General features: G+C 36.1%; 1 protein-coding gene across 21 annotated transcripts in view; it reads right to left on the minus strand.

Moving 5' to 3' along the window:
• Positions 1–7,244: 7,244 nt before the first annotated feature.
• Positions 7,245–23,854, minus strand: part of IQSEC1 (IQ motif and Sec7 domain ArfGEF 1) — a 346,189-nt gene continuing 329,579 nt past the window's right edge. For 15 of the 21 annotated variants that reach the window (XM_013187634.3, XM_013187636.3, XM_013187632.3 and 12 more), the window contains 4 exons: positions 21,862–22,035; positions 20,479–20,655; positions 13,314–13,363; positions 7,245–12,008 (listed from right to left, as the gene is read on the minus strand). In XM_013187634.3, coding sequence (XP_013043088.1) covers positions 11,403–12,008; positions 13,314–13,363; positions 20,479–20,655; positions 21,862–22,035 — 1,007 coding nt within the window. In that variant the 3' untranslated portion in view covers positions 7,245–11,402. The remainder of the gene's footprint in view (positions 12,009–13,313; positions 13,364–20,478; positions 20,656–21,861; positions 22,036–23,854) is intronic. The other 6 variants (XM_013187633.3, XM_048046162.2, XM_048046164.2 and 3 more) reach the window with 4 other exon arrangements.

A 23,854-nucleotide genomic window follows, 5' to 3' on the forward strand; every position in this document is an offset into this window, starting at 1 on the left:
GGACTGAGGACGAGGGGAAGGGAAAGGGTAAGGAAATGTATCTAATCTCCAGCTCCACCAGCTCTCTTCTCTCTCTCTCTATATATATATTTACTTTTTTTTTTTTAATTTTATTTTATTTAATCTGTATGTAAGCACATTGTGAGAATCCTCAAATCCTAAGCATTCATAAGCAGATGAGAAATCTGTCAGAGCCCCGGGCGCTACCAGCCTGACTAGAGCTGGAGGTATCACACAAGCACGTAATGCCGTACCTCTGGGAAGAGGTGAGTCAGCCACACACTGTCAAGTCCAAACATACAGAACTCTGAGGATACAAACAAAGCTTTACCAAGAAGGGTTCTCCTCTCCAGACTCCTTACTTCCATTAATTGTAAATATTAATTGGAGAGAAGATGCAACTAGCTAGTGCTCATTTTGTTACAGCCTCTCAAAGTGTGATATGATCTGTACCAACTAGTTGTCTTTGTATGAAACATGGATACCTTATTTATGAGATGAGCTAGCCCCCTTCACTACCCCTCTGATAAAGGGCTTCACAGCAATAGATAGGAAAGGCTACAGAAGTAGCTATTTCTGTATTTTCTGTAGATAGAAAGAGACCCTGCTTCTCTGTAAGATTACAAAACCTTCATGTTTTCATGGCTATGAATACAGGAGTGCCAACTACCAAAATCCTGAGCTTCTAGTCTCCACATGTTAGGTTCTGGTTAAGTAAAATTGTCAAACTTCTTTCAGCACTGAAAGATGGAAAAGCAAGAGGCAATGTCTAGCCCTGTCAAAAAAAATAAAAAATAAATAAAAAAGGGTGGGGAACACTGAGATGGCTCCAGCACTATGCAATCGGGGTGGGGTGGTAACGTTACTGTCTCTATAGGGTGCCTATATCTGTAGTTATTTTCTGGCATGGATAGTAAGAGAGAAACGGCTGTGCTGCTGCTTAGCCTCCGGGCACATGGGGTTAAGGGAGCAGGCACGTTCTTACCTTACATCACTGAGAGGGAACCTGTACCAGGCAAGCTGGCACCAGGGTGAAATGAAGTGTTGAAGAGAGAATGCTGCCACATTAGTGCCACAACCCAGTTCTAGATAAAGGTGGTGGTAGCTAAGACATCCTTCAGGAGGTCAGGAGAGGAAGTTTGGGTACAGTGACATCCTCCCCACACTAAATATGGTGAGGATGCAAGTGCGAAAACTAATAACAAAGATGAGGCCACCCTCTACTGAGACAAGTCAGACTGGTTCTGGCCAGTACCAGTGAAGGTGATCCAGCAACATTAAAGAAAGGATAAACAAAGAGCGCACTAACAGACCGCTTGAAGAATATGATCCAAAACATTGAAAACATATCTAGGCAGCTGGGAAACAGCAGAAAAAAAGAAGCCTCATTGGGAAGTTCAAAAGAACTGAAAGATCAGAATGCTCCACCCTTTGCATTCATTTGCTAAGTATGAGAATGGGACTGTGATCATATCCTAGAAGAAATACCTGTAAAGAATTTTTTTCTTCCAATTGCTGAACAAATCACAGTGGATGACAGCAGTCCCACAGCATGAAACTAGAAGCACAATCACTTGCAGACAGAGAATCCTTTTTGTTTCTGTACCGAGAAATCTCAAGTCCACATCAGTATTGTATCACACCATTTATTTTGTCCCATTCCTGCAACCCTTCCTAACACTCTGCATACACACAATTGAAAGTGCCCTTCTGGCAGCTGCAGTTCTCTGCAACTCTCCATTAAGACTAAATTCCACTATTCTGACTTATAAACATCTTCAAAATGCATTGCATAGAACTGCACAATATGCTGCTAAAACCCTCTTTCCCCCCCTCCTGATTTAGCAACGTGCCCAACATTTTTTTCCTGCTTTTGTTTAAAACTCACCTCTGCTGTCTCTGCCACTCAGCCATTCATCCACATGTTCATATAATTTCACCTTCCTTTGAAACTGCTAGACCACTCTTCACTATCACTACCTTCCTGGAACAGACAGCCACTCAGCTCTCCAGAACTCATGTTTTGTGAACAACCATGATTGCCACAGTGGTGTCCATTTCAGTCTATTCCACACAGAATTGCTTTCTTGAGAAGGAATTAACACAACAGACATACAGATCAGTAAACGAGTATCATGAAATTGCCCTACAATTTTATTTTCCTTTTTACTCTACCTTATTTTTCAGTAACTACTTAAAAACTGGTATTTGATAATATAGTGTTTAGGTACTTGAGAGGTGGATAATTTACTTACTGCAAAAGTGCCACCGTAGGTCTAAATTGCCTTACAAAAATATTTGTCAATCTTTGCAGTCCTTCCAGGAAAATAGATACAATTCTCTTAGTAGCCTCTCCTCTCTTTATAAAATTGTCGTTTTCTCCTTTTCAGTCAGACAGTAGGACAGTAGGAAAGTTTTTGTACTTGAAATTCATAATTGTCTTCCTTTTGGGGTGGGCATGTGATGATGTACTCATTGCATCATCTCTCCTGTCTCTGAATATTTTAAAGAAAGTTGGCTTACAAATTAAATCTTGGGAAAGGTGAGAGCAGAAACCGGTATTTCCACTTTCATTCCCAGTCACATGCTGTGGAAGTAACATAAGTAATGAAATACAGATGTTAACACTGTCACTGCATAATATATTTGTCCAGGTTAGCATGCATCCAGAATTATTGTACTGTAGCTATCATAAGAAGTACCTGAAAAAAGAAATAGATACATATTAATGAAAGGGATTCCTCACAAGTTACAGTGGCACTTACAAGCAAATCGCCAATTAGCTCTGTCATTTTAGGTTAAAATGAGGCATTAAATTATCTCATCTAAGAATTTTATTTTCTAAAGTATTTTACTTCAAATAACGAAGAGTTACAAAATTGTCTTTGCTGTCCAACTTTGAATACTCAGTACAAACTTTCCACTGGGCAAACTTTCCAAAGTACAAACTTTCCACCAAGTGGGTTTCTTGTCACCGCTCTTTAAGATTTATCGAATGATGTTTGAAGCACAAAAGCATCTCAAACTATGGCTATTATGCCATTTTTCGGCACAATAGGGTAAGGTCTGAGCTAGAAGCAGAGACAGGGTTACCAGAAAGATGAAAAACCAACATATAGGATGAATTGTTGAATTAAAGTGTTTTGCAACTTTTCTTCTCTGTTGTCAGAGAAGAGGGATACATAGGAATATCAGCCAGTAACATGAAGTTAATGATCAATCAAGAGCATACGGTGAGCTTATGGAGGAGGAAGATGCTCATAGGAATTGCACCCCCCTGCGTAAGCACAGTCCTGTCAAGGTCACATATTCAGCATTAGTCATGCTCCTTTGCTTCTTTCCTCACTCACCCCAGCATAGTATTTGCTTCCGTACAGTCACAAATGCCACCATGCTCTCTCTCCTGTTCCCTTGCCTGACCTAGAGCTCAGCATGCGGCACGTGGGGACCTCATGAGGGAGAGGGACCACTGGTTTGGACAGCTTTGGGAAATGATGTGGCTCCTGCTCAGTGATCACGCACATAGGAAAGGCTGCATTTTCATTACAGCTGGATCCGAATGTCTGAAAGTCAGATTGCTTCCTCATTAAAAACAATTTCATTGTGGTAGTTAGGAAATTAATTAATTTCAAGCTTTGGCTTATTGTAATACCGTTGCTGAATAACCCAGAACACTTGCATAGTCCTTGCACTTTTTATTCCCCTAGACAAGAAAAAAAAAGAAAAATGAAAAAAGAAATCACATTTCTTTGTCAAGCACGTTAATGTATTATTATGTAGCAAAAATGAGAAGTTGTAGAGACAAAGCATTTTTCACTATGCATGCATAACATTTCATTAGTTAGAATGAATTTATTCATCTTATTAAAGGTGGATTAATTTTTTCTCTGCTCATTATACATATCTGTTTAAATTGCTAAGTTTAAATGTGAAAAATAAATGAACACTGAAGTTGTGTTTGCCATTTTACAACGCACCTGATAAATTGTATGCTTGTGTGATTTATTTGAGCTGGCTGTGTCTTGTGAACCATGATGCTAATTTCACATCTCCGTTATTGCAAAATGCTAAATAAAGGGGATGTTTTTTCATAACATTTTATCCTAAAAGTATGCATTTATACATATGGCAAAAATAATATATCTATGCATTTGGAAGAGTGATGATTTCAAGCCAGCTTCACCCACACAACTTTCATTTAAGTTAGATTTAGCATGCTACTTCAAGCAAAGATCTTAATTTAAGCATTTCCTAACATTCACGATCAGTCTTATCCTGCAGTTGACTTAGTTTTACAAAGTAATTCAGGATTTGGCTGTAATTCTTGAAGGAAACAAAGATTAAGTCAACTAAAATATATATAAAATAAATCATTTTTTCATCATTTAGGATTTTAGACGTTTCTATCAAATTGGCTATGCTACATTCTCCTCTTGGAATTTTATATCAACAAAGTATGGCGGCAAAAATCACTAAGAAGCTAGTAAACAATCTAAAAATCCAATATGCTTCCTTTTGAAAAAGGTGTATATAATACAGCTATAACACCAGTACAGATATATTGTTGCATGTTACTGTAAGAACAGTGTTCGTCTAATACAAATACGTTTGTCAGTACATATTCATGCTTAAGCATAATTTATCACACAATTATTACAGCATCATAATTCTGACAGTCATTTGAATAACTGCAGAAAAGACTTTAAGTTGGCTTAAAGTGTTTCAAGCTCAGCCTAAAATGTTGAAGGATAAGCAACAGTGCCAATTAAAAGGAATTCCCAATTATGTAATATTTGTAATATTGTAATTATTATTATAATAATATAATATATAATATAAATATAAACATATATAAATATAAATAATATATAATATAAATATATAATATAATATAATATATAATATATAATATAATATAATAATTATAATAATATTGTAATTATTATTACAATGCCAATTAAGGAAGATATTCAGGACTTACTTACATTAAATTTATTTAAATAACATAAACATAAACTGCGGCTCCCAAATCTCACATGTGCACAAGTCATAGCTGATGAATTCAACATTAAGCAACTGTTTAACATATTCCAAATAAATATATGCTAAAATGCTACTACACCTGTTTTTATGAACTTTATGAATAAAAAATCAACCATCGAGGCCAACTGGAAAAAAAAAGTTAGAATTCATGATTCATCAGATTGTAAAGTCAACAAAAACCTGAAGAGACATAGATAAAGCATAGATCTTAGTGTTAAAACATATAAAGATCTGTAGTTCATTTTCTTGTCATTTCAATACTGGATTTCTTTCTTTGATCTAAAATAACATAAAATATCTGAAAGTTACCCCCTGTTAAAAAGAGGCTATATAGAAGAGCTTGAAGTAGCTTCCTATTGCATGAAAATTCATTTATGTAATTAATGTATTATTGACATATGCACACAAACACAATGGACAAATATGGAACAATTTTTAGGAAAAGTTTTCGAACATTAGACTTCTGACTTGCAAAATATGTGTTTCCCAATTACAAGTCATGACAGAAAACCTGGGTCTTTTCCTTAACTTAGGGTTACATTGGCCATCTTCAGTAAGAAGGCAACATAGGCACTTTTCACTAAGTATGTACATACAAGTTTTATCAGAGATTCTAGGAATGCAATTCCATCAAGATTTAAGATGAGCATCAGAAAGATATTAAAATTAATAAAACAGTCACTGAGCACTAGACTATCACATGCTTAACCTACATTAATTCTTTTCTTCATTAAGTTACTTAGTATTACTCCAACTGGTGCGAATCTATCCCACAAATGACAATTTATGCTGAGGTTTCTTTAGCTGTTTTAAGTTTTCTTCAATAGTGCCAGACTGTAAATGCTTTCATTCTTGTCTTAGTTTAGGTAGCAAGCATTTAGAGACGTTATTTAGGTCCTACTTTTAAGACAGATCAGGAAATAAAGACAGATTATTTATAATAGCAATATTTAGAGGCTTTTAGATTTAGATTAAAGACAGAGTATTTGGCTTCTCCAAAGACAGATGCCTTAAAATTCTTAAAATCAGTTTCTAAAACAGGAATAGAAGGACCATTAAAGAACAGCACTGCAAATTTTTCTATTTCCAGTAACAGAATGCTTGTATGATAGCATCAGCTATCCTCCAGTGTGTCACACAGCTAAAGGAGATGACATGTTGGTAGTATCTAGTGATAAATGAGTACTTACCTATCAAAAAAAAAAATCATTGATCAAGATGTACATTCTGAAATAACAGCCATTCAGATATAGGTCATAGTTGACTATTCCCTCAAAACAATTCAAGAATCTCCTAAAATTCAGAGAAAAAACAAGCAAACATAATACTTAGTTTAAATTGGCAGCTAAGCATTAGTTTTAACTGAGGCTTTAGACACAATGTAATCCACTTGAAATCTAGGAAATCAACAAAAGTAGTATAAAAACAATTGAAAATGCCACGGGTTATTACCTAAAGTAATTGCATAAATGTAACATCACATACTGTGAAGGCCATGTGAGGCAAATATGCCTCCGTAGTGGTGTAAATTAAGACACAGCAAACAAATACAAGTACAGGTACAACTGGCTAACACTTAACCAGTTACATCACTTACTTAAGTATTATGTTCACTGCCAATGGGCGCGATGAATACTCTCAAAGTTTGATCCAAAGAATGTAGGTTACACTTACGAAACAAAGGACTGTACCCCTGGGAAGGACAAACTCGAAACACTTAAGAGTCAGGGGAAGACAAACATCTTAACATGAACTCCTACGGAAATGTGATAGCCAAAAGAATAACAGGATCAGTTTAACATGCTGGACAGCTCATATTTAAAGAGATTCAAAATCTGGTTAATGTTTTTCAATGTTAAAGCGTTTTGGTAAATATTACCAAATATTACCAAATTCCCAAGAACCACTTCTGTGTTCTCTCTCATTGTTTGCAGATCTAGGTGTTGTATTTATTGCCCTTTATTGTTCTTTGGATCTAAATATATTTACAGTATCACCAAAAGAAATAAAAACCTATTGAGAAGTGGTCACATTCTCCACAGTACTAGCCATTATTTCCATCAACTTATCTTTAATTTGAGATGAAGACTGAAACATTGTCCCTTTTGAAGTGAGTAGCAGAAATCCCAATTGACTCCGGAAGGAATTTCCTTCAAGTCTGAAGAGCTGAAGTTCTTGGATTACACAAAATGAGAAACAAATAGTTTTAAATGATTTATTTGATTTCTCCACATGATCACAGTTATAGTTTTACATCAATAGGGTCTGTTACTACTTACAAACAGAATGCATATTAAAATGAAAGCACTCCTTTCTTCCCCATAGTTACAAAAGGGGTCTCAAGCCTCCCCAGAACAGAAGCTTCTTGTAAGTGTAATGTTTTGTGAAGTCTGTAACAGTCTGCATTCAAGACCTAATTCTAACAGTTTAATACAACTCAAAGCTGATGTAAGTTCCTAGCAGGAGATAGGTACTGTAGGCAACCTCCAAGTGACTGCAGACTTAAAGTAATACTAATTTACACACTATGTACAATTTAGAGAATTATCTACTCCCCCTACTTGGTCCCATTTTCACCACCCCCTTTTCTGTTTTCCAAATTTAATCTTGTTATTGGTTTCACTTTTAAATATATACACAATAATCCATTTCGCAGGCAAGAAGTGCGATGATATTTTACAACGGAACAGCAAAATGCATGCTCAACTGCAGAAAACACACAGCTTCATATGGAACAGCAAGTCAACATCTAGAGATTCATTGTTTAAATATCTGCTGACTGTCTTTCAGCTCATTTTATCAAGAAACAAGAGGCTTCTGCTGCATGCAGTACATGATGGGAAAATCATTCTACACTGTATGATAGACTTTTTTTTTAGCGATACAAGACGTACATTATATTAGGATGAACTGTTTTTTTTGTTTTGTTTTTACATTGTTGTACATTTCATTCTTAACTTAAAAAAATAAAAACCCCAAATATATATTTCATTGTTGTCCCAGAAAAGATTTTTGTTGCCACACCTTCATTCTTTAGGCTTCCCTTTCATTTTTTCAAATCAGCATTACTATTTTGCCACATTTTTTATGGGAAAAGAGAACCATCGTCACTCCAAGCAGTTCTGTACCAGTATTAATTGGCAATGGCACTTGAGAAAAAACCCTCTCAACTCTACTCCTGCCTGCAGGCTAAAAAAATAAATAATTTTTCTTAACCACACAGTGTTAAAGTATTATCATTTTCCTATTCTAGGCATGATCCACGCTGTTCTAAGCAATTGTTAACCAAGGATGGAATCAGAGAGGTTATACTACAACCCTAAATAAGAAGCAAAGTTCATAAGACTTATTCTAACACCAAGACACATTTGTTTGTTTTAAGTACATAAAAACACAATTAAAAAAAAAAAGTCTACTGTTTCTCATCATTGTATTGAAATAATGTTTACAGTTACTGTGCTCTTATATGACCAATTTTGTTTTTTAAACTATTCTCAAAATGGTCTGTGATCTTAACACATGTAACTTAAAGCACCTATAAGGTAGGCACACTCTTTCCCCAGGTCTACATGAAATCATGTGCAAATGTTTTTTTGCATGCACATTTGTGACAACTTCTGAACATTTAATTAAATGCATGTGGAAAATCAGTGGCCAAGCATTAAAATGTGGCTTAGAGTATAAGTATAGAATATTTATATGCAACTAATTTAAATGAATGAAAGGGGTTTTGAAACAAAGCTAATGCAGATCTGGGACATTTAAGGTCTTCACTGTTAACTAAGTAACCCAGCTAGAGTCAGATTTTCCTCTCAACTGCTACTGCGTATTCTGCATTTATACAGTACACAGGCAATTTTACTTACATTATAACTCTGCATCTGAAACAAGTACAGACTGTCACTCAGTGAAGAGGACCATTCTTACCTTCATTTCAATTAAAGGATGCAGTTTCTGAAAGATGCTTGTACCTGAATGACTCTTTTATCTTTTCTGGAACAACCTATAAATTACAATTAGACTCTACTATTGGTACAGATGTATGAAGAAAAGTCTACATATTGAAATATGTTATCACTTTACTTCAACTAATATCAACAGTAACACTGATATATTTTGCAAATATACAATATGTAGAGTGTAGCCTCACACTAATAACATTAGATGACATGCAGACAGTTCTACTTTCCCTTCTAAGAACAGTATATATTTTTTTAAACTGCAAGGAACAGAGCCTCAGGGGACCTGTATGAGCCCTCTTAAGGTAAGCCGCAGAATTTAGAATAGTGTGAGTGATACTTAAAAATAATAATGTAATCACTTGTTTTTTTTTCATGAAGGTAATTTAAAGAAGGACAGAACAGGAAAACATATTGCACGTGGGAAACAAATGTGGACAGCTTTAAACAGAAGACTAAACTCTAGATTGCTGTATTTGCTCTCTTGTGGAGGTTAACAAAGAGCTCAGTTTGCGGTTTTGCTGGTATTGTGACATCAATGGTATGAAAGGGGAAAAAAATTACAAACACCCCAAATATTAGAGATTCCATGAGCAAGCCCAAATGAAAAGTTACTCTCTCGCATTTCAATTTCTTTCCATTTCAATGTGATTTCCTCATTATTCCTGAAAAATATTATTAAACATAAAATTGACTGATTATTTTTATTACTTTTACCCATCTCATACTGGAACTTTTTGCTCATCCTCTTCAAGGTTTGGTTTTAGGCTGGTACAGTTTTGCAGTTGCAATTCCTTTGTCTCTACTGTTTAGGTGTAAAGTCCTTGCAGTGGCTCAAAATGCTGAAACTACAAAGTAGGTGCCATGTATAACTTTGTACAGGATTTAGGGATAAAAGTTTTATAAATTTGCAAATGGTTTGATTACAACACGTAAGCAACAACAGCACAGCCTGTTTTTATGTGATGTCTTGCAACTAACTGGACTATGAAAGTGAGGGTTTGAGCATAAACTCAGCCTGCTGAGTGCTGGGTACTTTCAAACTAACAAATGTGATGAGTAAAAATGGTGAAGCCACTTTGCTGCTAGTGCATGGCTACATGGAATTACAGATTTTTTTTTTTATATATATATATATACACATATATATATATACATGTGTATGTATATATATATGTATATATATAAAAACCCTATACTAAATTCTAAAACAAACCTTCAAAGTTCAGAGTGCTTCCACCTGGAAACACTCTCACACTAGAATTCAGCTTAATTGGGGGATTAAAAATAACGAATTATGGTAGACAGGAAGCAAGGTAGCTGAGAAGGATGGAAGTTTGCAATTTTCATGTTTGAGATGAATGTTTTTGCAGTGTATACATGCACCTGTTGTAACTCTTCATGTGTGTTCATTAAATCATATGCATACAAAAGAAATGTGGATCATGTAAATTCACAGTTATCACAGCCTTTAAAGTGTCTAAGAATTTGTGTGACCAATGCTTGAAGATGACCACTGGTACATGGTCATCCTACATTGCTATGGTATAATTACTGCATCTTATCGAGTTTGCTTACCTGAAATAGCAGAGCAGTTATAATACTGATTACGTATGATATTATCATGTTAATAAAATAAGGATTTATACAAAGCAGTATTTGACTACAACATTTAAATGCTATGTTACTTGGCACATTTAGTAATGATTGCTTAGAAATCTTAGCAAGTCCTGAGGACTTCTAATGAAAATACTGAAATGTCTGAAATTTGTTTCTAACATTTAGTGTTTTTGGTCTACTCTTTCATACGCTATTCATCTATTATACTGTCCTATCAAGTAAGTGGAATTCCTTGTAAAGTCTATATTGCTAGTTTTGTGGACTGAAAAAATTTCTTTCCAAGCACAAATGTTAACTATACAGTATATATATATTTGTATGTATATATTTATATTATATAAAGTTTACTTACGTACTTTCATCAACCATATCAGGTCTACTTATTTTTTGCCCATTGACAATAAAAGAGCAAGAATGCAACACTTGGTTCTGTATCACTTTTTTCCTTTTTTCATAGACTAAGATTTTATTATGCATGTAAAATTGTCAAGGGATTTCGTGTAAAAGGTAGCTTTAGCTTTACTCATATTCAGCAAGCAGCATGTTTTCAAGGCAGTTTGAAAATAAGAACTAACTGGATGGTAAGCGTCTATTGAGTAGATAAGTAAAACCAGTACTGATTGCACTAACTTGAATTACTTTACTTAGTATCAGCAAGCCTTTAAGCTCACATAATTAAATCGTTTGTCTAGGTAAAAAATGACAATATTATTTGTTGCTTCCTGTAAGTGCCTTTGTAACTGTGTTTAAAACTATAGTTATTAGGAGGGTCAATATGTTCTAGACTATTGTGCTGATGCCACTGTGTTTGGGCTTAGTGCTGGCTGAAGTGGACGGAGGTGGTGGAGGTCCATGGTGATGCTGAGTGTGTTGGGGATGAGAAGAGTGCCCTGGGTGCGGAGGGGGCAGCGGAGGATGAGGAGAGTGGGTATGCTGTGCATGGGGGTGCTGCATGTAAGGAGTATGCTGGGAGTGTGCCGCATGCTGGGAATGTGGCACATGTTGGTGATACTGGTGTGGGTGCTGGATATGCTGGGGAGGGTGATAGTGGTGGTGGTGGTGATAAGGTGGTGGGTTCTGCTGCATATGACAGTACTGCGAATGGTGAGAGTGCACTTGTGCCTGTGTCTGTCCCTCAGCTGGCCCTACATGATGCATGGTAGAAGGATGCTGTGAGTGCTGCTGATGTGGGATTACTGGAGGGTGCGGAGGTTGCTGTGATGAGCCAGATGGTGGATGACCTTGGGAAGGAGGCTTTCCCCTTTTACTACCAAATAAGGAACCTAGGAGTGAGGAGGAGTTAGGCATAGTCTGGTGAGGGCGAGATGGACACTCTCGGGTTGATGTAGCTCTTCGGCGCATGTGAGGACTGCTAATGATGGACCCCTAAAAAGAAATTAATAGAAATAAAAATTAAAAAAATCTTAAAATGTTTAAAAGAAAAAGTTCACACTGACCCACAAACTCCTCCTTCAGTGCTCACATGGGTGGACTATGTAAAGAGTTCTAGGGAAATTTTACTTCCACCTTCTCTAAGTTGCCAATAAGGTATTCATGCCCTTCTTGGAATGTTTATAGGCATTAATACTTTAATATTGAAACCTATTGCTTTAAATAACAAAAATGTCACGGAAAAGCAACATGACATAATACTTAGGAGTGTGTTTTTAAATGAAAATTACATTTTAAAATACTTTAAAAAAAGAAAACATACTTGTTTTTTGTAAAACAAACAAAAAAAACTATGCTAAATTCAACCTAAATAGTTAAATAAACAGCAGCAAGTATTACAGTTACAATTCAGATTTCAAAACAGTATTTCATTTTTTTATAGTAGTTTGTTACTACTGTATACCACAGTGCTGCTTCTCAAGCCTGCCTCTAAAGTATGTGTTAAATAGAACCAAACCACTTTTGCCACTAACATTTCTATGTGATTGTGTTTTTCTGACCTGTGGTCCAATGTTTTTTATTGCTTAGCCTGGAATAGTCTATTTAGTTTCTGGAAGTTTGGGGTTTGTATTTTGTAAAGAGCTATGGGACACAACAGTTATTATGCAAAGTGTGCTAGATTTAAACTGCAATCTACCTGAAGCAAACAAACAAAAAAAAAAAAAGGAAAAAAAATCTGCAAGCTGAATTCAGAGACATGAACAGTATATATAAATGGTTTGAAGATGAATGAAATCTCATGAAATCCACATTGAATTCACCTGTCTTATTATTTTTTTCCTCCCATGCCCTATCTGTGCAATTCCATGGTGTCATGACTGCATACACTTAGCAATTTAACTAGAAAATAAGCAATGGGAATGGTTGAGCATGAACGTCAATAATTTTAGCTAAATATCAAACAGCAAGAACAGTGTACTTTGTAACAAAGAGCAAGTGGGCTTTTAAGCTGGGACCAGACTGAAATGGTGGCAAAAGGACACGTCATATTCATTTAACCATGCTTGCAGGAACAAAGGGAACAAGGTTAGCTCAAACCAAAAATGGCATTGGTCTAAAACAAGCTGTCAGTGCTTTTTAAGCTGGAAGAATACAAAGTGAGTAGCCTAGGCATGCATTTTATTTGAGGCAGGCAGGTTATATGTTAGAAGAAAAAAGAGCAAAAAAATATGTATATAAAAGAAAGGTTTGAAATGCACATCATCACATCCAGCTAGACATCAGTAACTTCCTACTTACTTCCATATTGCTGTCTAGCGATCCTGCACTGCTGCGTCGCCCACGCTTGCCTGCCCAGGACATGCAACACCATAGATTAGAGACTCAGACAAGACCCAGGTGAAAAACAGCCGCTTTCCCTGAATTGCTAGAGGAGTTTCTAAATGCAACTAGAGGGGCTGCAGGGGGTTAACATTGCACTGGACTTATACAGTAGCTATTAAGGCAGAAACTTAGATTTTTAAAGGCTATTAGTTATATTAAGTTTCTGTACCTGAGGGCAACTTAAGAGGTTGTGAATCAACTATCATTACCGGGGTGTGATTTTTTAATTTGTACAACTCTTAAAACACACGTAATTTAACATCCATATTTAGAGGTATGGTCATGATATTGACCAGCAACAATTTTAAATTGTTCAATTTCCTGGTATCTAATTGTTGTGAAGCTTTCTTTAAAGATTGGTAGCACTGATAAGATACTTGTGGGGTGGTACTAGTTTAAATGCATAATTTAATATTGGCATATTCTGAACTTCAGTGTGGGGGAATGCTAAGGGGCATTGGTTTCATCATTTGCTTTTCAAGATTGAACCTCAGTGGATTTCATATAATCTTTTTTCATGATGTTTAAAAGAAACTAAACTTAATTTTTAATTAATAAAATTGGAATCTGTCTTGACATTATGGCTAGATTTTGTTTGTTTAGCTGTGCAGTGCTTTATATTTAAGTTTGATGCATTTGTTGTTTGCTCGAACATTCTCAAATTGCCAAAGTCCTTTGCCTAAAACTATACATGAAACTCCGGGCTGTTTGCCTAAAGAGCCAGAATACCTCAGTGCCTATATAAAGGACACAGGATCCCAGATTTTCACTCTCATTTCAAAGGAGAGAGAATAGCACATGGCTGCAGTGGAATTAGATATTTTTGAAAAGACAACTTCTTGAGCGTTGCTTTTGGAAGTTTCAAAATACTGGAAAGGTGTTTAAACAGTGCTAATCTTTGAAGAGTAGTGGGGTTCTCAAAAATTCCCTAAAAGCTCTATCTTTTTAGAAACATAAGTTCTCTCAATGCAGCTGTTTTCCTGAAAGGCCAAATAGCAAAGAATCTCCACCCTGCACTGGCTCATGGCTGCCTTCAGAATCTTCTACTCTAATAGGCGGTGTTGGAGAGCAATGTGAGGGTTTCAGCATCATGACCCTATAAGCCACACACCTTCATTTCTGGAAGTCCTGAGGCCCCTTAGTATCTGCTTAAAGAGAAGAACTTTTGGACTGGTTTCTAAGTGCTTCCTGGGAGATTCACCTTTTTTCTCGATAAGCCCTCTCAAAGACCAGTTCAGACTACCCATATGCCTTATAGATCAGTATGATCTAAGATTATCGCCAATGGGATCTATGAGCACAACTTTGACACTGCTGGTCATGGGAGGCAGCCCTGCTACACAAGTTTCTCAAGAGCTACTGACCTCTGTGGGCTACTGCAACATTCACCCCCCTCTCATTACCACTGAGGGTTATCCTCCAGTACACCCCCCCGCATCAACATTAAATGGACGGAAAGGTGTTTGTGGTCGTTTTAGTAGGCTCTTAATTTTGCTGGAATTTTGAGCAAATCTGCCAGGCCATACACCCCTTGCTGCAAGTTTTAGCCTCACCAAAACCGTAACTGTGCTATCTTATGAACCCCCCAAGAAAAACTGGTTTCAATAATCCTTTATTTTTACTTCTAGTCAGGCTTCAATCTTTTTCGCTCTGCTTGTAGGATTACTACTGATTAACACTCAACTAACTCTCACTTTGCTGATACAAAACCACAGAAAGATAGCCACCTCTTAACTTAGCAGTCAATATTGCAAGTAAGACTGACAGTTGCCATAAATCATTAGATGTGGCCACCAACAAAAAAAAAAAAGGAAAACAGGAATATCTAATGTCATTTGCATGTTGCAGGAGTCAAAGTACTTTAATAAAATAACCATGAACACAGTATATAAGGACAGAAAGAGACAGATGGATTTTTGCTTAGAATAACTTCAAGACAAAGAAGTATGAGGCAAGAACAAATAGAAAGTCCTACTTTAAATGCCTGTAATTTCACTCAGATAGGCATTATCCCTATAGAGAGAAGGCTTCATTTATTTTCTTGAAAACAAATTGAACCCAATTCTGTACTGGCCTACAGCATGATATGAAAGCTATTAACTAAATCCTCCAGAGCACTGCCCTATCAGTGTATGGTTATACGAGGCTGTTCTCTGGCCTTTGAGATGGCATCCCATCTAAAATATGTCTCTCCAGAGCTGCAGCGTTCAAATTGCATTTCAAGAAAATGGTGAGGTGACTCTGCTAGAATTGTACGTAAGCATAACTCCGTACTAGCTTACTAGTTAACTATTGTGATATAAAGCAAAGTGGTATTTACTGAATCTGAAGACCACTTCTGTCATATGTGAAATTAAGGACGTTACTTAGTGTGGGTTTTTAATTTATTTTTATAACATTTGAGTTACTTTAAGCATTTCTGATTCATTCAAATAAGTCATTGATGTTAGATACAAATATTCTGTGTCAGAAATATCTCTAGCTTACATAGTACATTGATATCTTACAAAAAATATTATAATTTGGCCTTGTAGGTCTTGGGGAAAAGATTTTGGAAAAAAAAAAGTTTTAAATTGAGTTTTTGGTAAAGCAAACTAACTTAGCAGCTCTTCTAGCAATGAATCATTATTCTACCCTTCACAGGTTGTGAAATTGGTATTCAGAGCAGCAGCAGAATCTGCCACAATCTAGCTACAGACATAATGGGTACTACCCAACATAAGTGGCTCAAAATTGTCTGAACAACATACTCTAATCATAACCCAGAGAGATCACTTCTCAGGGAGAAAAGCCTCTTTGTAACATTAATGTTTTGATCATGTTTTCTGGGTGAGACAGGTATAGTCTTGAGATCACAAATCAGTTGTGAAAATAGTTTCTTGGCATCTTAAACAGATTATTCTTAACATACTGATTAAGTCCCAGAAGATGAGGAGACAGAATAATTACAAGTCACCTCGCTGAACTCCTTCTTCACTGGAAAAGCGAAGTGTCTTTTACATAAGACAGAAAAGTTGTTGATATAATGGTGGTTGCACACAGTGTGGGGTGTCTTTATACAACATATTTGGAGAATGATTTGGCATTGACATAGGCAAATCACAAAAAATTAGATTCATACAAATCTATTTTATTAAAATCATTAAATTGTATGACCCGTTCATTACTGTTGCTACTCCACTGAAGAAAGGGCAATATAACAACAGTGACAAGGAAAGACACAGGGACAATCTCTTCCTGGTTGGAAAGCTCTTCTGATAAGGGAGGAAGAGAACGCTAGTATACTCTAACCTATACAATGCAGCAAAATCCATGAGAGAGGAAGCAGAAAATAACCTAGTAACCTTGCCTGCATCAAATGAGGAAGGAGCCAAGGGACTGCACCAGCCCATCACAAATTGACTTAACGGATTAAGGGACTCTGTCACTGCATGAAGACAGAGTCTTTTTAAGGGGATTATGGTGCACAGAAGTTGCACAATCTTTTCCACTACAATTTGGGATATACTATTATTTAAAATAAACGAACAAACAAACAAAATAGTATTTGAGAGAGAGAGAGGCTTTTACTTTCCCCCTTAAGGTGGATGTTTTAAATGTTAAAACAGAAATGTTTTTAAAAGTTAAAGCTCAATGAATGAGATCATATGCAATATACATATTACGTATATTTGAATTATTTTAATGTTTAGACTACTTTTCTGTTTCTGTTTTTAAAAGTGGTCTCTATTGGTCTGTGAATGTTTTGAGACAGCTCAGATTATGAGACAAGCACAATTTATATTCATAGCAGTCGTTATATCACCCTGCACTACTGTGCAGATTCCAATGATTTAATTTTTCAGCCAATGCAATGAATATTATCACCACCTTACAGACTGGGGATGGGGGGCATACAGTTTGACTTCCACACGTGCTCACCACTGCAAGCCCAATGTGAAAGTATTAGTAGGTCCTCCGGGAACTCAAAATCACCAGCATTCAGATTGACTAGCCTAAAGTCACTCAAGTAACCTGAGAGACACACAGAATCAGAAACTCAAACAGCCTAATCCTCCAGGCTCTGCTTTAGTGACGAAATCATTCTTCTCACATACTAATGGCTACAATGGGACTTAACGCTTCCACACCTTCCTGTAAACCTTATCAAGTAATTGGATATTGAGTAAGTGGTGAAAAGGTCAAAATTCAAATGGATTTCACAAAACTCAGGCATAACTGCACTGAAATTTATCTTTCTTCTGATATTTTTAAGTAAACTAAGAATTCCAAATCTTGGAACAAAAACTCTTCCCCAACTATAGCTCAAGAATGTGTAATAAAAAATAGTATATTTTTCTTTTGAGAAAAAATAAAGCACTAAGTGCTTTTGTCACATTGACATCTTTGAATAGCCCATTGCCATTCTGCTTTTTATTCCATGGAAGTAACTGTCAACCCACAAAGAACAATGCTATCTGTAAAATCAACAGGCCCTCATTCACATCTTTTTCACAATTATGATCTAAGCTATCATGGCAAATGCCTGGAAAAATAACCTCAGGAAACAATTCCTGACATTTGTTTCCTGACAGAAAAATCTTGTCTTTCCTTATGGTTTACAACTTAGGGATGAGAATCATTCAGGGTACTGATGACATCCATTAGAGCTAAACATCAATCCACACAGTTTTCCGTTTCTACCGCCACCATTTATTACTGTGACATCTGGCAGAGAGTAATGGGTTGGTTTTTTTAAACAGTTTTGTCAAATACCCATCCAACCAAAATGTTGCTCAATCAGATTTCTCCTTCCTTGAATCAATCCTTAAAATGTTTCAATTATTTTTTACAATGTTCAGTTGGTAATTATGTGCCTTACTCCATAAATATGCTGCAAGGCAGTTTTCTCATGTTAATTAGACTTATTTATTTTTTTTTAATGTAGAAAGCACCCTTTAAAAACTCACTTTCATCATCTTTTCCTACAGAGAGACACAACCACAAACAGTCCCACTACTCTTGTTCCTCCTCCTTTTTGTGCAGTGTTTCATAGCACAAAAAGAATAACTGAGGCAGCCTAACTCAGGAACTCACTACAGAAGTAACTTTATGGTATAATTGCTGGGAAACAGTATCTTGCTAACTGAAAATGATTTCTTTGTTTCTCTGTAGATCATCTTCTCCCTATTAAAATAAAATTAGCCTCACACTCAAGATGTTCACTGAGAAAAAGTGGAAAAAGCATGTATAGTCACATTAAAATTACTATACCAAATAAAGCAAGTAAGAGTTATGTCATTTTTCAAGTCTGTTGCACTGCACAAGACCAAACAGAAACTCTCCATAATTCTCAACTCTTTAAAGTTAAAATTAAGTTTAGTTGGGTTTAACAAACTCATTGATAAACCCTCCAGTCTGTGAGTGATATCTATTTTTTATAATGGAAAAAAGTTATTTTCAGTAATAAGCATGCTAACTGTATGCATGCCCTGTTAAAACGTGATGTTTTCACAATTATGAATACTTGTTTATTGCATAAAACCCATAAAATGAATTTAAATACATGGCAATGTTTGAATGATTGGGATGAAAAATTCCTTTGGGATGAAAAAATTTAATCAGGAATCACATTTATGTGTAAACACACCCACTGAACTCACATATTTAACAATATGGCAGTTCTCATTCTGGTGAAATAAAAACAAAACAACAAAAAGGGATGATGAAAGTATCCTCAAATCTGAGACATAACAGTGATGAAGACTAGTGACTTGATCTAAAATCCATTGAAGCCAATCAAGCAAAAATATTCAACTTCATTTTGGATCAAGGTCCTAAGTCTTTTAAACGAAGAAAATGGGCATATGAGTATGAAAGTCTAAATTGAGAATAAAACAGTTGAAAGAACTCACTCTCTACATACTTGTATGCACATACATATACCCACAAAACACAGGCTATAATTTCAGTTAACAAAAATTGTATTTATTGCAGTATAACTAGAATCTCTTCTTCAGTCAAAAAAAAAAAGACGACATATAGTGTCTACTACCAAAGATATACATAGCATTGAAAGTATGACTATATTGTAAACCATCACTGCATTTAAAAGAACAAATCGGAGTATGCAACATAGACTATGAACTCAAAAATAAAAATAAATGAAAAAATATAGTTGTTACTGTCACTAGAAGTACTTTCAGAATACTGGGCATGGTGTTCAGATATGATTTGCATAATGACAGGAATCATGCTTAACACTGAAACACAAGGTTACTACCTGTGGTAGTCTGTACTACCACGGGCATGCCAGTTGTGTATTACAGAGGCAAATCACAAAATAAAACATAACAAACTTCCCCAGCTTTTCCTTAGCTAAGAAATCCCACCACCACTCCTTTTCAGTCCTTAGTTAAATTATTCAGTTAATAAATCTTAGACACGTCAGTGGTTTGTAGGATATCAGTATTCTTGTTCAGGAGGGCTTCTTTTATTTTATTGGCAATAGTATTTCACAACAACCTCTTTTGTAATAATTATGAACTTTATCTTGAGTTGCAAAATGATAAAATAGAATCAGGGACACTGTAACTGAATTACATAGCTCTGGACAATTTAGTAGGGCTTCACTCAATTTCATTCATCAATGTGGTAACACAGGTACACTTCAGCACAAAATACACAGAAAGCAATTATTATAGTAGAGAGACTTTTTTTTTTTTCCTAATTCTACTTTATCAAGAGGAAGAAGCAAAGGGGAAGAAAAAGAGAAAAGTACACTAAGTGGGTTACTCCTAGCACAAGTCAACCATTTTTTTCTATAAAACACTTACAATTTTTCCTCTGTCTTCAGTCTCCTTTTTAAGTATATATAGCAATCTAATCGTTTAAATGTTTTCAAGTAGTTGTTGCTCAATAGAACAAGAGTAAAAAAAAAACAAAACAAATTACACACAAACTATGAGAGAGGAGCTATTAAGAACGTTTGAAGTTTCAGTGTTACTAGTTCTCAAAGCCCACTGCGAGCTGGGCCTTATATGCATCATCCACACATCTTTGCATGCAGTAGTCAGTGCAAGGAAACAAAGACAGTGCTTACCTGCTTCAGACAAGTCTCTAAGGGAGCTGCTCAGTGCACTTCTTTTCAGTCCTTCCCCAGTAGCATAGCTGTCATCCAGGCAAGCTCTGTTCAGTGTCCCATTGCCAGAATCTTTTTTCAGACTGGAGCATTGAGACATGCTTGGACGCACCACCCCCTTCTGTTTTTCTAGCTCAGCTGAAACAAAAGAGAATGATTTTGCAATTCATAGTTATTGGCTACAGTGAAGCACACAGTAATGTCACAATTTATGTATGTGATTGTGTATTACTATGAACAATAGATACGAGTTCATTTTGGCAGTTAAATGCCAGACAGGAACTTCAGCTCTGTACTAAAAACTTAATAGCACAACCTGAAGGATCAAAGGCTATTCCTCTGTTGGAAAATCAGAAGATAAAATCAGATAAAATTCCATGGTTAGACTGTCACGTAACATCCAGCAAAATATATGGATTTGTATGACAGTCACCTAATTAAAAGAATACGGGAATATAAACATAGAAATGAAGAACAATTCACAGAATCATAAAGTCATAGAATGGTTTGGGTTGGAAGGGAGCTAAAGTCCAACCAGTCCCAACCCCTGCCATGGGCAGAAGGGGTGCTCCAGCCCTCTGAGCATCCTCGTGGCCCTCCTCTGGACTTGCTGCAGCAGGTCCAGGCCCTTCTGATGCTTGGGATTGCCCAGAGCTGAATGCAGCACTCCCGGTGGGATCTCACAAGACCAGAGCAGAGGCGAAGAATCACCTCCCTTGGCCTGCTGGCCACGCTTCTTTACATGCAGCCCAGGGTACAGGTGGCTTTCTGGGCTGGCTCATAGTGAGTTTTTCATCAACACTCCCAAGGCCTTCTCCTCAGGGCTGCTCTCAATCCATCCTCTCCGCCCAGTCTGTATTTGTGTTTGGGATTGCCCTGGCCCAGGCGCAGGACCTTGCACTTGGCCTTGTTGAACTCCTTGAGGTTTGCATGGGCCCACCTCTCAAGCCTGTCCAAGTCCCTCTGGATGGCAGCCCTTCCCTCCATCACATCAACGAATTCAGTGGAATTTATTTGAAGGGCCATCATTAAAAATTTCAGAGCCATTTAAATTATCCCTAATATTCTTACTATAATTATACAACAAATGACAAATCCACCTCTCCTCTGCCCAGCTATTTGCTGTTTGTTCATGCCAACTTTCCACTGCATCTACTGTGCTAAATAACTGTAAATTAACTGAAATTGAGCTTAAGAGATAATTGTTTTTTTTCCTCTTTCTAGAAGCAAAGCCATGGAAAAAAAATCCACATTATTTTGAACACTTGAAAAGTTCTAATTGGTTATACATACATTAAAACTTTTCTTATTTTGATTAGTATGAAAATGCTCTATTATATGTACCTTTGTACTTACACTCTATTCTGTGCTTTTCCATTTCTTGAACCTCTGCAATTGACTCCCTCAAATCATCTGTAAACTTCTTCCTGTCCTGAGGATTTGGTGCATTGAAATTTATTAGCACTTTGATATCTGCTCCTGGAACAGCTGATGTGAGCCGTATACCATTGGGATAATCTAGAAGAAATAGTGAAGAAAAAACATGAATACTGAAGCTCTGATCATTTCTCTAACTCATACAGGGGACAAAATCAGAGGAGTAAAAGTCAAATGGCACAGAAGAATGAAAACCTGTAACATATTTTGGAACTGCTTAACTGTCAAGATACAGAATAAATATTGAGAGAGAGTCCTTATTCAACTGTTACCCCTAAGGTACAATGCACAACATAAAAGAAAAATCCTAGGAATAAGGAAAAAAAAAAAAGATCGATTTTTGTTTCATGGAATGGATCACATTACCTGCCTTAATAAACTGTGACCAAAGTTTCGCTGAGTAAAGACTACTTAAATACATCTCAGGTACTTAAGTACTAGAAACTGTCTTGTATTTTTAACCGAACATTTGCAGGTAGACAGACACACGCACTAGCTTGTACGGCTTTTACTATTTCTTATTAGGTCTTGTTCCTGGACATCCTACTTTGCTTTTTTGTTTTTTAATTTAAAATTATCTGTGAAATTACATAACACAGAAGTAAGAGGGTGATCCCCTCCCTGCCCTTTTTGGCCCATGTTACAGGCATCATCACATAAAAAGCAGAATTTTCAGTAAACTCCCTGTCTCTTTAACTGTACATTCAAGAATACCAATTTTAACAGCTGTTCAAAAATATTTCGTAGTCGAGATAAAAGGTTCATTCACAGAAAGACAGCATATAGAGAAGATATGTTCTGCTACAAAAACCAGATTCAGCCTTTGCTTCAATCACAGACCTGTAGAAACAGGATGTCAAAACAACTCAAAACATTCATCCCAATTCACAATCTTTTCTTTTATTCACTGCCTGACTCTCAAATATTTAATTAATTTTTCAACCTGAAGTTCAACTTCTCCCATGTACTAAAAATTCACTTACTCAAGAACCAGCAGATGATATAAGGTAGTCTCTTCCCTCAAAGCCATTATGTTTCAATATACAGACTTAAAATATTAACTTGCAAGTGCAAATCCTACTCTTTTTTTTTTTTTTTTTAAAGATACCTTGATTTCTAAATCAAAGAGTCACAACAAAAAGTGAAACAAGTCAATTTACCATTTTTTCAGGCGAAGAAAGCTGCCAACTACCACAAGCCTCAAGGGACAAAGAGAGGAATGAGAGAATTTGGGGGGGCTTCTGCCAGAGTCTGATATCAGCATCCTGCACAACAGCAAATTCTTGCTGATCTGCTTCTCCTCAACACATGAAAATAGCATCTACCTTCAATCAAATAAGACAGTTGCCTTGACATGTCTGCAGCTGCTGTTGCTCAGAATACAGAGAAATGATCAAAAATACTGTGGGGTCTGCTAAGTAAAGAAACAGAAGTGGATAGCATCTGTTGAACATTGAAAATGGATATGTAGCAAACTCCAGAAAGTTTGTGGTGCTTTTAAAAGTGCACCACTGGAGATAAAGATGCTTATGAAACTCAACAAGTAAAGAAATGTAGTAACCTCAAAGTCCCATGGACTACCTTCACAAAAGAACAAACAAAAGCAATAAGAAAAATTCACATATTACACAAGCAAAATATTTTATTAGCAGATGATACTTCTCTACACCATATTGATTAAGCATCAGGAAGTATTACATAAGTATTTATAAGTTTTAGATATATTCTTTTTAAAATGATCTGCTTGCCCTGTGCATTTTCAGTGATTTTGACCAAAAATGTAAAATACACTTTCATCTTTATTTACTAGAGATAAATGTCACTGTTTTTCCTTTTACAGCCCACCTACTCCTCAAAATAACCGACTTCTATTATCACCATCAACCATTTCGCTACACCA

The sequence above is a fragment of the Anser cygnoides genome, chromosome 10 (genome assembly GCF_040182565.1).
Source record: "Anser cygnoides isolate HZ-2024a breed goose chromosome 10, Taihu_goose_T2T_genome, whole genome shotgun sequence".
In the NCBI taxonomy this organism is placed as follows: Eukaryota; Metazoa; Chordata; class Aves; order Anseriformes; family Anatidae; genus Anser; species Anser cygnoides.